Here is a 16176-nt window from a genome sequence, read left to right as displayed (position 1 = left end):
GGCGAATGCGGATGAAGCTGCTCCTGCTTTTGCTTTTCTATTGCCCGCGGCTCTTTCCTCGCCAAGAGTGCTGCAAAAATATCAGGCAAAGCAACAACAACAACAACAACTACACCATTTCATTGCGCACTTTGTCGGTCAAAACTTTCGACATTAGCACTTAATTTACTGGCCCAACTTAATGAAGTCTACACTTGGCTAATTTACGCGAAAAGCTTCAGCTACTTAAGACGAACATTCATCGGCGGTCCAAGCTCCATAACCTCCAGTCTGGTTGAAGTTTTTCATTAGCAGTTCTTTTTTTTCGATAACCCAAACTAAAGTAATCAACGATCTTTAAAAATTAACCTTGCTAAAAAGAAATAAAAGAAATTTGGGGTTTTTTCAATGATGATAAAAAATTTCTAATAAGAAAAAGAAATTCTTAAAAAAATAAAATGGATAAGCTGTGAGTTGCTGGCTTTGCATATTGGATTAGACTCTTGCAAGACAATGAAAACTAATCTTTCTTCTAAATTTAATGACTAACAATGATTAACGTTTAATGAATAACACTACATAATGAATATATTAAAGAAAACGAAGTATAAATGCACGTCATAGCGTTATCAGAAGTTTTTCTAAGAAAACATATTATATGCCCTCGAGGGGTGTTTTGGGAATTTGTGACCCAACTTAAATGCTATTGCTTGGATATATATTCAGCACTCTTTGTATATATGTTCATGAACTTATCTGATATCGAAATATTATTTGCCAAAAAGGTGTTAGCAATAATCAACTTCCATATGATTTCAAGGCTACACAGAGAGCTAAAGTTGTCTTAAAAATAATAATAAAATATTTTGAATAGAAAACTACAATAATTCGAAACTTGATAAGAAATAGTGTTAGTTTTAAATAAAAAAATATAAAATTGGTATAAATATAAACTGTCTTTAAAATTAAAGTGTATATTGTACTCTCTCGAATGGTTTTGTTTATAAATATTATTAAAAAAAAATATATTTTAAGGTGTAAATCAACTTTCATTTGCTACAGTAATCAACCCTTTTCGATAATGTTATTATTTACTTAGTAAAAAACGTTTATTGATAAGGCCTCCCAGCTGAGGGGCTTTTGGAACCTAAGTTTCTCTCAGTTCTGGTTGATTGAGCGTTGGATTCGGTTGAGTTTTAAGTTGGGTTTCAAGTTGAACTTGAAGTTTCGATTTGAGTTTTTGAAAATGTTTCTATCACTGAAAGCCAAACACGTGCGTATGGCTATCGCCATTCATTCCGTGATACTTTCCTGCTCTATCTTGGCTTTTATGAATCATTTTGTGGAGACCTACAAGTGCATGGAGATCAGTGTGTGGAGACATGTTTGTGTGTTGCAGGTCATCGGTGGTATATTCCTGTTCATGAGTGGCTTTTACGTAAGATCATTTTGGGATTTATATAGAAATATATAATATTTATAAATATTTTGTGTAGAGTTCTCATTGGTTGCGTTTGCCCTGGGTGGTGGCTTCGTGCATTTTTATCTACACCTTAATTTATAAATCTTTTGTTTATCACCGTTTTGTGGAGGTTAGATTGTTATGGGTGGTTCCCCTACTTCAAATTATAGCAGGTAATCATGTCATATCTCATATATTAACCATAAATAGTAATCAATTTTTATATTATTTAGTTTTCTATTCATATTTCGTGTACGATGTCTTCATGGGTTTCCTTCAAGCTCACAGCGAAGCGATCAAACAGATTTCCATCATGGAAACGGTGAGGACGCAGCATTAAAGTTCATTCTTTGCCAAGTGAAACGCAATTGAGCTGAGTGTAAAGGCAAATAAGTGTGAACATTGCGGTCGGTGGGTGGGGCGTGTGTGTGTGTGTGCTGCCTTCAGGGGGTGTTCTTTTCTAGCCAAAAGTAAAATAAGCGTTAAAATGTCTGCTAACCCAGTGGAGGTCTGTCTGAGGGTATGAGCCTGGTTCTGGGGCTCTTGTGGTATCGTTGCATGCGTATTGCATTACCCATATGCCCACCCACCCACTCGCACCCCTTTTTTCTTAGCTCCCCTCTTCTCCCTCTCTTGACACAAAGTGGCGTATGAATAGATACATGTTTTGTTGCCTGTTTTGTTTACACACACACACTGCCCTCCTGCTGAATCCCCTCCCCTCTGTCTGTCTGTGGACTGGTTGTCGTAATCCAACAAGCAGACAGGTTAAATACACCGCAAGGACAGACTCACTAACATACTCGTATGTACCGAAGCTGCTGGAAAAAAAGTGTGACAAAGATGGTGGGGGGGACAAATGGTTGGCTGGGAAATGGTGAAAATTCGGGGAGGCGACTAGAGCCGCGATTCAGTTGGCAAGCAGACGCATCCAAACAAACAATAATCATGCAACAATAGTGAGAGCCGCAAACAAATTGCTTTTCTATGTATATACGGGTGTACGGGGAGCTCTTGGCACAGGGGAAAAATAAGTTATGGGAAAAGCTATATAAAGTTTATAAAATAAGTTTAGTTTAAGGGATATGTGAGTTATTAATATAAGTAAAATATAAATGACAAGTGCTTAAGTATGAATAAAATAAAAGTTTAAGACTAATCTCAAAAAATATGATAAGATAGAGGATAGTAATCACTCTCAAAATAGACTTATATATATTCAAATAATAATAGTATTATAAATAGCTGTTTAAGATTATATATTAATATTTGTACATTTTCATTTTGCTGATAAAAGCTAACTAAAAAGTCAAAAATATTAGCTTAGTCACGTCTAAAATATGAAATTAAGCAGTAATTATACCCACAAATGAATCAGAAAAGATTAAACTAATAAAGATTCATAAATATAAATGATTTATAAACATAAAAATATAAAAACTTATATTTAAAAACAAATATTTCATCACATTCCTTACAAAACGATTAAATTTCTCCCAGTGAGTGTGTCATGTTTCGGGTTCACTACCAGATTAGTTTCGTTGCGAGTGTGTCTGAGTTTTATTTTATTTTTTTATTATTTAGATGTCTTTTTTTTTCGTAGACGCACCAACCACAGAGAATCAAAAGCCGCATGGGCGTAGCCCGTGACACCTCACAAAAAAAGGGGGGAACCTGCTATAGCTCTGGCAATTAGAATGGAGAGCGTAAAGTTTGAACCCCCCATCCTTGTCCTTCTGATTCTGCTGCATCTTCTTTCCCCTTAGACTGAAAACGGGCTTTTGTTGTCTGCAAAGTTTGCCTTTGACACAGGGTGCCTGCCCCGCCCACTTTTGAAACAGCCGCCCCTTTCCACCTTTTCCACCAGCAAAATGGAATCCATTCATTCAAATCTATGTGAGCCTGTGTGCCACAGAGAGAGAGAGAGCGTTGTTAGTGTCTGTGCAGCTTGTTGAACAAAATTGAAAATTAACTATAAATTCTGTGTGGCAAAACATGCAAACATGTTTGCGGAAATACCTGACAGACTCAGGAACCCAACTCCCTGGAAAGATTAAGAGGGGGAGGTGGTAACTGGGGTATGGGAGTTGGGTCATTCGACCAGACGAGGTGTCAAGCGATGCAAACACCTTGGTGACATCGAATCTCCCCTCCTGGCGGGCACAAAGCGATTCATTGTTGCGAAATTTAATGCGAAAAATTCATTAAAAATAAAACACCTCAGCGAAAAGAATTCCCAAACAAACTTTCAATCCACCGAGGGCCCAAAATTGAATTGCCCGAAATTTGTGACATTTTTTGTGTTTTTTTTGGGTTTTTTTTTTTGTAAGAAAAACAGTGAAGCCTTTCAAAGGTGCTAAGTACAAGGGGTGGCCAAAAAAACAGGGAACGTGTTAACCCTCGTGACAAGTTGAGGCTCTAGGGGAATATGCACTCATAAAAAAGGGATTTTAGATATATATTTTACCATAAGTTTTGTAAAACCTTAACAAGGAAATTCATTCATCAAAATATGTTCTTTCCGATCGATAAATAGTTTTAGATTTTTATTTGTTAAACTTTTTCCTAACTGTAATTAATGAGTTAGGCCAGATTATATAGTTTTTTTCGCTGTTCCTACAATGTTTTTTGCCATGAAAAAGTGAGTGAGAAAGAAAAAACAAAACAGTGAAATGAAACCCAGACGGAAAATCAAGGGACCTCCGAGTTATTCCAAACGGCAGACCAGGAACAATCAGCTAGACTTAACTAATAAATTTCCGTGAATTCCGCACGCAGTCAAGTCGAAGCGGAAATCATTTAAGCTGCCAAATCAGCTGGCCAGATGGTCCAAACAAAAGGATACGGAGAAAGAGGGAAACAGGGATCCAGGGCGGCAGGGCGGCAGGAAGCCAGTGATGGTGAAGGTGCCCCAAACAGTATGGGGAGTTGCAAAAAGAAAGCGATTAATATTCATTCAGTGTCGCGCGTATATCACTTTTTATTTGCACAGGGTTGTGGGTGCAGGGTGAGGTGGAAAACAGGGTGTTATGGGGGAAAAGGTAGCCTTGCAGCTGAGGGTGTGGCAGGGGAAGGAATGCCGAAGCAGGCGCCGCCAAGTATGCAATGGAATTCGGCGCACGCAGCGGCAGGTGAGCTCGTGTGGCTGCTCCACTTGTTGTTGTGTTAATGCGAGCAAGTATGTGTGTGTGTGTGGGTGTGTGTGTATGTGTGCCAACGCACAATTACATACAACAATTTGTGCTTTGTTTCACTGCGTGTGTGTGTGTTTGTGAGTTGGGAATCCAAATCACCAAAGAGCAATCGTGCAACAGCAACATGGCCAGCAGTCCCAAGATGGAGGTGGATACGATAAGTGCACTGGGAGAAAATGTGCTATAATTTAAGTTATTACGTTATGAAAAAGTGAAAACAAAGATAAGAATCGTTGAATTAACTAAATTGTTAATTTCATTAAAATTAAGCTTTTTTTCTAATATAAAATAAAAAAAAATATCCCCTACCACATTCTCCCAGTGCCCAGCGAACCCGAGTTGGCCTGCGGAAATCCAGTTGGCTTTGTGCCGCTGACACCTCCCTCCGGAGGCCCCACCCCATCCTTTCAGATCCCCCTGAGCTCCACTCAAATTGGAAGCCCAAATATCAAGTCCAAAAGAGGGGTTGATGGAGGGGGCATAAAAGGGGTTGGCTAGGGAAGCGGATGATACTATTGGTGGGCGGCACTTTCGTAGCACCGGCGCTTAGTTTTCAATGTGAAAATTGAGAAAAATTGCCAAACGAGTTGGTAAGCGATATTCTCAGCTCCGCCCGGCGTTTGGTCCGATGCCAGGTGATGCAGTTGGCCCATTGTTACCCTACCTTGGCCCAAACACCTCCTTCATCTCAGCCTCCCTCCTCTCCTTGCCACTCTCCACTTCACTCACTTATTGTTAGTTTCGCTCGCTTTGTTTTGACAACTTCTGGAGGAATGCTCTGGGAACTGAACGCTTCGTCAAATAAAAACGAGAATTTTTGGCTTCAGTTTACTTCCGTTTGCTTTGACTGCCTGCCATGCCTTCACTTTGGTCCTCCCCCCAGCTTCCTTCGTTCCCAGCCCAGCAATTGGAGACCCAAGAAGCTGCTGGCAGCCATAAAATTACGATCCAGCAGAGAGCAAATGACGCGAAACAGTCGCACGGACATGGCCAAGAGCCTCTGAGCCAAAAGGATCAAATGGTGGGTAAGAGGGGTATGGGGGCACAGGGGGCACAAGGAATAAAAGGGGCAGCAACAACACGTTCTCTGCATAAAAATCGTGCAGGCCATGCTAAAAACGTTTATCCCTTTTAGCCCCAAGTTTTGGCTCGGTTGGTGTCTCCTACCAACTCCCACAGAACAATGGAGGAGAAACACTGTTAGAAATTCTGGAAAATGGAGTTAAATTTAAGGGTTTTTACAGAGTGAAAAGTGAATATTCTAATAAAGGTTTATGTTTAGTTTGAATTCATGTTTATAAACTATTTGAAAGTTCTTAGAATTAAAAGATATTCGTAAGCATTTCCTTGCCTTTCCTTAACCCCTTAAAAACCTTCCTGATTAATGAATTTCCAGGAGTCAACTACAAATATTTCCAGTGCAGTGAAAGAACAATTTCTTCGTCTTTAGTTTCAATGGCCCCCACGACGGCCCAAAACCATTTTAAATGGAACGTAAGCCGAGACTGATGGCCAGTCGTCGGTAGGGGTAAAAGGTAGGAGTGGGTGATGGGTGGTGGGGAGATAAATGCCGCATCATTGGTTATTTATATGCGTGCGGATCTCAGGTGGATGGCACTGGCCCTGGCCATTGGGACTCAAACGATATATTTATTTGATTTTATTGATATATACAAGCGGTCGTAAGTAGTGCATATCCATCTAGGTGGCCAACGAGTGGCTTAAGTCCTGTCATTACTGAGAGCCCCGAGGTTTTCCAAGGTGTAGCTCCGCATGGGAAATTAATTAAATCGCATTCAAATGATTGGCTACGTGCCATTATTAATTCGAGCATAAATTATTCCACATGCCCTAATTCCAAACGATTTTATTTCAATCCCCGCCCCGTCGTCCCCCGTCGCGCAATCTTTGTGGTCAATCACTTGATTCCCTGCTCAACGGCAAATGGCTCTGAAATTTTAATGCAACACGTTTTGGCACTTCTAATTTATGGCAATTAAGTGAAAGTTCTATTTAAATGCCAAAGAAGGTGTTAGGCAAATGTTGCCTTTCTGGGCTTATACAAATCTATTATTAACTTGGTCTAATTAGGACTGCAAGGCCGTGAGATCTCCTTGGTTGCTACTTGTATTTATTGGAATTGATGAAAACTGATTTAAGCACATGGTGTGTTTGTGGGAAAGTGCATTAAATGGAATTATTTTCCTCCCTTTCCTAACCACAGCTAATATATTTGTATTATATAAATAACGTATACGCTTAGTTAAACTGTATTCAGTAATTCAGATAGATTAAAAAATAATATTTATATTTATTATTATTTAAAACAAGTTTTAACCTCATTAAAAATAAAAAAATAGCTAAAAATATTCAAAAAACAGTATTTTCTAAAAAATAACAAATAATTATATATTTTAAACTTAACTATAATAATAAATTAACAGCAAGTAGACTCTTAAAAGCAAATAAAAAACTATACTAATGTTAAAAATATCCCCTAACATACACCAACTTCTCTTCCCACTGTTAACTTAACAGCAAAACAAACTGTTAAAACGCCGGTAGGTCCTGCAACTGTACCCAGTAACAGTTGGCTGGGCATTGCCAGCTCGAAACTCGTCACCGACGAATTTTGGCGAATGCCAAACGAATGAGAGCGAAGCCGAAGCCAAAAAAAAAAAAAGCCGAAGATATGTGCGAAAACTTCGGCGGCGAAGCAACAGCGACGGCTTTTAGTCAGTTTGTCTTTAAATCGCGACTCGAACGGTACTCTTTGGCGGATGTTTGTTGAGCGGGAAAGTGGAAAAGCGGAAAACTCGTGGAAATTGTGAGCCAACTAGTGCCAAGAAATAAACCAACTGAATGTAATAAAATACCAAAAAAGAAAAACCGAAACTCAAGTGAAAAGTGAAAAGCAACGAGAAATCTCATCGCTTAATCATCAGTTTCCTCTGAGGTGAATATACAAATCTCGATCCCAAAGACTGTGCAACGTTCTCCCAAGCGAATCCAATCAGAATCCCACCTGAGCGCTACCTGCCAAGCGTGTTTCACTTTGCATTACCCTCGCTGACCAGTTGATTCCAACTTGTTTGCAACCCGTTCGCTCTCTCTCTCTCTATCTCTCTTACCTGGCTTAAAACTTAAGAAAAATGCCACAAAATACTAAAGAAAAAAGGCGAGACAAAGGAGTTATTTTTGGCCATCAGTTGCCATTTGCATTTGTGCAGCCAAGTTGGCCCATTCAGCGCATAAATTGCAAATGCAAACGGCCAAATTGTTATTGCCACTTAGAAGAGCTCTAAGCGGAATTTTCTCGCCTTCTTTTTTGTTGTTCTTTTTTCTGTTCTGCTCTGTTCTGTTCTGGGTAAAGTGTGCAATATCTTGGCCATAACAGTAGCCACCTGGTCGCAGCTCACAACTCGCGACTAGCGACTCCAAAATGAAAAAATTTGCTACCAAGACACAAAAGCTGGTCGAAAAAAAAACGCTGGCGATTGCATCGCATGTCGAGGTTGTTTCGCCTGCCCTTGCCCTGCGTTCTGTAACCCCTCTTGCCATGCCTCTGCATGCCCCTCTTGTGCCACCAAAGAGCAACAACAATGCCAGCAGAAAGAACTTCAAAAGCACTCCCGACCCTCCGTCTGTTTTTTGGTGATTATGAGCACAGAACCGCAGTAGAGGGTTAAGAAATTAGTGCAGCAAGGCGACCGTTAAATGCCCTTTTTAACCAACAATCATGAATAACTTAAATTAAGCTTAAATTAGGATATCTATTTGCATTTTAGTTTCATGCATGATGTAAGTCATTTATGGTATGATCAGCACTTTAGTTAGTTCGAATCTTGACTACTTTCATTCTGTTTTTAATCATCTCTAACATTTTCTTATTATTAATACATAGCATAATATTTATTTTTATTTGGCTAAAAGCAAAAAATAGAAATCATTTTTGGTTTAATATTATTTAAGAAATATTCAAGCTTTAGGCCTCTCTCTGTAACCCTTAAAGCAAGGAAACTTAAAATATTTTTAGTTACCGTTTAAACGTTTTTTTTTTAAGAATATCCTAAAAGTTTATTACATATTTAAAGGTATTGCTTAATCATTTGTTTTTATGCATTTTTGTTTTTTATTTTTGATCAATTTTTGTTATTTCTTTGCTCTCGTTTAGGTCAAGCCTTTATAGCTTACAAGTTTAAATATAATTCCTACCACGTGTTAGTAAAAATTCTTATGTTTTGCCAGTAAACTATTATTCCCAAAGCGTTGTAACTTCTGTGTTCCCAGCTTGCCAAAGAAGTTCCTTAAATTACCCGTAATAGACAAAAGCTTAATTATTTCACAAAGACCCCGAAAAAAAAACGCTGTGGAATTTTGCCGCAGCCAGTTAGGGTATTAAATGCAAAGGCCGAAAAAAAGCGTTTCAGCCCGTTTCGCGGGGCACAAAAGAACCTGAGAAGATTGGCCAGAGCCTGAAAAAAATGGCTAAAGAACCTGGCCGAAAAAAAAGTACAGCAAGAAGCAAGAAGGAGAAAGAAAGGGGGCCGGCATGCTCAAAGCGTTTAAGCGCCTTTGACACTCAGCTGGTGGCATAAAAGGGGGCACAGTAGCCTGGATTAGGGGAGTGGGTGCCATGTGAGACAGCTGCCAATCAATGGCAGCCTAGGCCCATCACTTTGCGGCCATTTTGCTCCGTGTGGCATGTTGCATGTGTGTTACAGAGCACAACTCTAGGAAAAAAGGCCAAAAAAAGAGAGAATAATCGAAAAAGGAAAATAAAAGAAAAGGAGAAAACGTTTTCAGAAATCGTTTCGAACTTCCCCTTTTTTTCGGTGGTTCTCGGAACTTGGGAAATTATGCGCTAATGGCAGCCAAAGTTCAATTTCATAAATAGTTAACTTGAAAGTTCGTAACATTCCTCCAAGGAAAAGCCAGTAAATTACACATTGTAACAACAATCAATTGCCGGCGAAAGAGAGACATTTCCAGCTTATTAAATGGAATTAAGCAATTTCTGCGTTATTACCATGAATATTTGAAATCGAGGGTAAATACCTAAGCCAAGGGATTAGTTATTCTTAGGCTAGGCTCCCTCTCACTCTCTTTGACTTTTTGTGCACTTTCATATACTTATTGATTCTGAGGCGGTAAATTAATGTTTTCATTGCGTTTTTCCGGCGCCTTTTCCAACGGAAGTGTCGTGTGGCCCAATCAAACAAATGCTCGGTACATGGCCGAGAAAAAGGAGCCACAAAAAGTAACCAAATTACGCCTAATGGTTTTTTAATTGTAACAATAATTGCTGTCGCCATTGCATGAGCAGCAGTGGAAATAGCACCACCAGCAGGAGCAGCAATCAGAGCTGTTAAGAAGGGCCAAAGGGGGGAAGGGTTCTGACCCTCCTATTAATGAGAGCTCTTGGAAAGCATTTAGATGCCGGCAAATTACCAAGCAGTCGTACAGGGGAAAAAGATTTTTATTTTTTCACAAAATGGTAAAGAAATTTTAATGACAAAAAAAATATATTTTTTGAAGTTTTTCATAAAACAGTGTAGTCTGGTAGGTTTGTGACTTAAAAATGTAGAAATTTAATTAAAGTAAATATTATTAATAAAACTTTATAGCTTTTTTCTAAGTTTTACAAGTTAAAAAATAAGTTTATTTTGATATAAAAAACTTAAAATCTTGAAATTTGGTTATTTCTATGTCGGGAAATATTGCTGTAATGACATTTTCTTACTTTGAAAGACAAATCAAAAATTAAGTATACGTTTTTGTTAGTTCTTGAAATCTTAATAATTTGTACAAAAATATAATATTCACCTTGAGAGGCTTATACTCGTATTCATATAAATTTATTATTATATTTATTATTGTTCTCATAAATAGTTGATTCTTGTTTAAAAAATATTACAAAATTTTTATAAAAAGAAGAAAAAAGTCTTCAGGCAGAATTTCAAAAGTTTGCCTTGCTTATAGAAAGTTTTATTAATTGCTGAATAATTCCTATTCACTTTTTATTCACCAAACTTTATATATTAACATTTTAATTCCTATATTTCTTTCACACATAATTTAACACATTTTTTTCTGTGCACTAAAACAAATTTGAGTCTCATGTTTCTGCTGCGCTTGACTGTTGCTGCTGTGCAGAAGCCAACATAATTGTTCGCTTCATGTTTGTGACTCTGTGTGTGTGTTCCTGTGCGTGTCTATAATTAAGGCCAAAAAAAAGTGCTAGCCTATGCTATACTGACGACTAAACAAAAGCCAGCAATGAGACGCTGAACCTTGAACTTGCTCCCGTTGATGTGGCTGCTGAACTCCCACTTCTATTTGTTGGGTTTGTTGGATTCTATTCATTGTTCAGTCGACGGCGGCAGTTGATTATGAGTGTTATTTTTTTTTTCGGTTCGTGTTTTTATTTCTATTTCTACGGTTGTTCTTTTCTTTTTGTTTTTTGTGAGCTGGCTTGTTGCTCTTTGGCTCCTTTGGTCGTTTTCGGTTAGCCAACATAGCCTGAAATGGCCAAGCGTAGCATACTTCTGTGCGCTGAGGGTCTCTAATGTGCGCCATTTTGGTTTTATGCGGGGTCGCTGTGTGTTGGTAAGTGTGAGTGTGCGTGTTGGCCCATTTGCCCCGAGGTCATTATAGACGCTTCCTTGGTCCGCTCGGCACGTTGTGGCCGCCAACTTCCGCTCATGTTACTCTTGTTGCTCTTCATGTTGCTGCTGCTGATGCTGGTGTTGCTGTTGCTATTGCTGCTGTGGCATCGGCAAGTGTTGCTGATGTTGTTGCCACTTTGAGCCTTTTGGCTTTTGGCCTGGTCCAGCTCTCTAAAGTGGCAATTTGTCTAGTTCTGTAAGCGCCTCTTTTAACGATAATGATGATTGCGCATTGTTGCGTTTTTATTTCAGTGCACACAACCTGTTCACACACACACACACACATACACAGGCACATCTGGAAATCCACTTGGAGTTATGCCTTTTTTTTGTGTCTCTCTCTGTGTGTGTGTGTTTGCTTAGCATTTTCCGATTTTCATTCATGGCTTTACCATCCTTTCCATCCTTTTTTCCGCCGTGTTCTTTCATTCGGGACTTTTATTATTTTCATTGCCATTTCTTATTCCATTTGGCCGTCTGTCAGTTGTCTGTCTTTTGGTTTATGCCTTTTGCTCTGTCTCTCACTTTTCCCCTTTTCTTTTCTTTTTTTTTTTTGGTTTTTGGCCAAAACGTGTCGTCGCCGTTGTTAATTTTTAGTGTAGGACGAATGTTCGCATTTGGTTTATTGGCCATGGCCGAAATGCAATACCGTCTAGACACGCCGTTCTGGCCATAAGAGAGAGGCTTTTTCGAGGGCACAAACCCAATACCTCGACCATTTGATGTCCCTATTTGTTTTTGGCCAAACTATTTTGATTTGGTATTTGCTGAATTCGGTTTTTGTTTTGGCCAATTCGGCATGACTGGTTTTCGGTTTGATTTATTTTACAACACATTTTTTCCTTTCGTCCCTGCTATTTGTTTGGTAAATAAAATCTAAAAGTTTGCATACAATTTTCGTCAATATTTAACCGCATAAAATGCATTTCGTACTGAGTGTGTGTGTGTGTGTAGGTGAGTGAGTGTGCGCTTGTGTGTGTCGCAAATAATCAATAAACATTTTGCGGTTACCGACGGTCAGTGTCGTGGCCCCCAGTTGACATCCATCGATGGCTATCGCTGCATGGACTTTGCCCGGCGGCATCAGCTGATTACTTTATCACAAAAGCGTAATACGAAGGGGGATGGCTAACATGTATACTCACACACACACATGCATAACTTAGCAACCGACATTCACGTGCTGCACTGAATGACTTTATCGACTGCTAAACGTCGCTTGGCCATTTGATGCGGATGTCGATGTGCACACGTTTAACCCACTGGCAAATATTCACACAAACAAGGCACTTGGAGAAAGGAAAGTAGAGAAAAATAGGGAAGATAATGGATCAAAAATATAACAAGAATATCTAAATAATCTGAAAGTATCATTAAAGAACGAGAAAAGCTGTGAAAAACACCCACCATAAGACCATTTTCATCAAGCAGTTAGAAAGATGTTAAGTTTGCCAAGAAGTCTTCTTAGTTTGTTTCAGTGTACTGATTGGCTCACACACACACACACATATAGCGATAATTTTTCAGCTTTTGTCGTGTGCTCTGGCTTTGGTTCTGGCTCGAGTTCACATCGTCCTGGGTCCTGAGCCCTCTAAATGTTTATTGCTTCATTCTGTTGCGCAATTTAATCGATGTCTGGCTGTTCTGGCCTGCTCTGCACTTCAACCCGCTCCGCCTTTAGTCCTGATTTTAAAGAGCGGCTAATGTAAATCGTTGAATTATGGCAATTTTGCGATTTAATGAAACTTTACTTAGCCAGCAACATCAAAAGTCCTTTGGTATAGTACAGCTGTCTGTCCATCTTTATGGTATAGCTCTGCCTGGCTTTCCCTGTGGAGGATGGAGATTGGCTCACTCCAGCAAAAGGATTTTATCCTTTTAAGCAATTATCTTATAACACAATCCTGTGGGGGTCAATCCGTGCCTCATTTTGCGCTCGAATGCGCCGCACAAAGTATTTAAGTAACTCAAGCCGTTACCAACAAAACAGATTTGGCTGAAGGAGAACGGATAGTGGCTATGGGATTTGTTGGAGGTTGTTGGGTTGAGATCCGTTCTACAAAGCCGAGACTTTCGGGGCGGGGGTTAACCCTTTTTGTTTGCCCTCCTGGATTATGTATTTGTGTTTATCTTCAGTTTTTGTCTGCTGCTGCTGCTGCTGGGAAAAAGAGAGAAAGCTTACCGCAGAAAAAAATGAGAGAAGAAGGGAAACCGTAATGAAATGCAAAATCGCTTAAGTTCGCCGGCAAGGGAAAACACACAGAGCTAGCCCCCTTCTCTTTTTGTTGACAGCGTGTTAGTGCAAACTAAATGAAATTTTCTTCATGCTCGAGCTTTTGTGGGTTTTTTGTTTTTACCCCGCTTTTCTGGCTATCTCTGTCTCTCTGTGTGTTAATGTGTTTCGGGGTGGTGTCTATTAAGGGTGCTACATGTACATCAGGCCAGACATCATTCCCATCATCATTACGTCCTTGTGATCATCATTAACATCAATGCTGTGCTGTGTAGTTTGCCGCTGATGATGTTACCTTGGCCCCATTGCGCCATTGTCCTGTGCATAATTGAATGCTCAGACGCTTTTCAAATTCCACTTAATTCCCGGGGTGCAATATGGTTACATGGAGAGAAAAGTGATTGAAATAGCAAAGGGAAAGCTTATTGATTTAATAACTGTAAGCTTTGATATAGAAAGTTGCTTTGGAAGACTATCATAAAGTAACTTCTAACTTAGTTTCCTATAAACCTAATAAGCCAAAGAAGTTCTCTCTAACTTTTTCTCCCAGTGCACATGTATGGGAGTTACCTTTTCAATGACTTCCGCATAAGTGTTTAATTTCCTGTGTATTAACATGCTTAGGAAAACACAGAGAAAAAGAGTATGTTAGAGGAAGCTACAAAACGCAGTGTTGATATGGAAAAGGGGTTGCAGAAAAAGTACAAAAGCAAAATAAAAGGTGCGTTTTGGTACTCCCCCCCACTGGCATAACGATTTGTGCCAACAAATTTATTTAAAAAGGATTATCAGCAGCTAAGCGCCATGCTGGCACACTTCAAAGGCCTGCCACGCTTTTCCACCACCCCTCTTTAAAGGGGGGACTGGGGGAAAAGCCGAAACAAAGAGCAAACAAAACACGTAAGCACCGCCATGGCATATGCAAATTTCAATGTCAGACTCAGTCTGAATTTGAATTTGAATTTGAACTCCGAGTATGAATTTGACATTCAATTTTGTTTATTTTCTGTTGGCGGGGGTCGGAAAAGGGGCATAGGCTAAGTGGCTTTATTTTTGATGATTATGGCCGGGGCCTGGAGTTTAAATAATCAAAATTCCAACCATTTCGAGATTAGAAACCCGAAGTTCTAGAAATTCGATGCGCTTACAGAGAGTCTAGAAGTTCTAGGATAACTCTCCTTTTATTTTTATGACATTCCAACGATAACCTTTCGCTTAAAATGAACTTGATGACATTTATATGCTTTCAAGGGCTATTTTTTTCTTTGGGGATGGGCTCATATCGAGTTTAAAATAAAACGATACCGACCAAGAAGAGGAACAGAAGAAAAAAAATATGAAAATATTGTAGCAACCGAATCTGAAGGCGTGAGAAATTCAATTTGTTGTCACGTCCATCAGGTTAAAATGAAAGTGGCGGGGGGGTTATTTGTGGAGCAGGGTTGGCATTTTCATGTTATTGAATACTTTAAAAGGTTTTCCAACTGCCACCACCCTTAACCATTTTAGTCCAAAAATTCGAATCTTGCTCAATTTTCAGTCGTTTTCCATTTTGGTCCTTTTGTGAACATTTTCGGGGTTGATAGAATTTTAGTTGAAACATTTTATTTACTAATTGCTGGGAATTTCCTATATACATAGCCATGTACTTTTGTATTTTTGGGAAAATTTGTTTCTCCTTGAATGAGTGAGTCAGTGAGTGTGCCGTTATTAGAGTGTATATGTGTGTGCATGTGCGGAAGTTCACACACGCCTGAACACTCACAGCCTGTCAAACGCACTGTGCTTGCTGCTTGGCAAATCCCCTTGCAGTTTTCCCTTTCGAAGTTGCTTGAAAATTTTCAAATTTCCGGCCCGCCCACTTTTCCCTCTGTCGCGCTCAAGGAAATTGTCTACGCATGTTTCTGGCACTTTTAAGCAGATATATATACTATATAGATATGTGGGAAACTATTCCGCTGCTTAAATCTGCTGCTTTAGCCATTATTAATACACGAGCCAACGTGTTCTACAAGAATTTGCAATTTGCTCAAGATTTCGCTAAAGGGGGGAACGTGAATTAGCTGCACCCCGATAAGCATTTCCCGCCGCCATTTCATCATCCCCCAACCTCCCCTCCGAATAACCTCTTTCGACTAAATGGCATATGGATTTCCGTTGTCCATTCGTGCCTTATCTCGTTGCCATTGGCAATGTCTGTCTGATGTGATAATCCGCAGGAATTAATAAATAAACCATTAACAAATAAACTAGAGTTAAGCCCATGCACACACACACACAGAGCATTGCATTGTGCGAGGAGGGGAAGGGGTGGTTGAGTTAATGTGCGTGCCGCTCTGGGAAACCCTTATCAAGGACTCACCAACAGTCAGGCAGGTCCAACCCCGACTTGACTTTCTGCAAACATCAGCAAACAAAAGCGGAAGGCCAAGTCCAGCAACTCACTCTTAATATTCTTCTGAGGACAGTGGAACAAAGAGTTTAAAAAACGAAAAATGAGATTTAAAAAACATTTTTTAAAAGTAGTAGAAAACGTAGTAGAAAAGGTAGTAGATAGGGTACTAGAAAAAGTAGTAGAAAATATTGAAAGTCCCCAAAAACTTATTCGTTAAAAACTTCAAACTGAATTTTAGTTTAATA

General features: G+C 39.4%; 2 protein-coding genes across 4 annotated transcripts in view; both read left to right on the top strand.

Moving 5' to 3' along the window:
* The first annotated feature begins 1140 nt into the window (after window positions 1-1140).
* Window positions 1141-2660, top strand: LOC108112371. The gene is made up of 3 exons (XM_017222201.2): window positions 1141-1417; window positions 1476-1614; window positions 1675-2660. Exons 1-3 carry the CDS (start codon window positions 1226-1228, stop codon window positions 1779-1781), a joined length of 438 nt encoding a protein of 145 aa, XP_017077690.1. The 5' UTR covers window positions 1141-1225; the 3' UTR covers window positions 1782-2660.
* Window positions 2661-7376: 4716 nt separating this feature from the next.
* The window catches only part of LOC108112730 (semaphorin-2A), a 47308-nt gene continuing 38508 nt past the window's right edge, over window positions 7377-16176 (top strand). For all 3 annotated transcript variants that reach the window (XR_001772672.2, XR_001772671.2, XM_017222968.2), the window contains exon 1: window positions 7377-7591. The gene's annotated coding sequence lies outside the window, so the exon portion shown is untranslated. The remainder of the gene's footprint in view (window positions 7592-16176) is intronic.

Source organism: Drosophila eugracilis, unplaced genomic scaffold (genome assembly GCF_018153835.1).
Source record: "Drosophila eugracilis isolate 14026-0451.02 unplaced genomic scaffold, ASM1815383v1 contig_90, whole genome shotgun sequence".
Taxonomy (NCBI): domain Eukaryota; kingdom Metazoa; phylum Arthropoda; class Insecta; order Diptera; family Drosophilidae; genus Drosophila; species Drosophila eugracilis.
The sequence above is the reverse complement of the archived record's forward strand: the minus strand, read 5'-3'. Positions and strand labels throughout refer to the sequence as shown.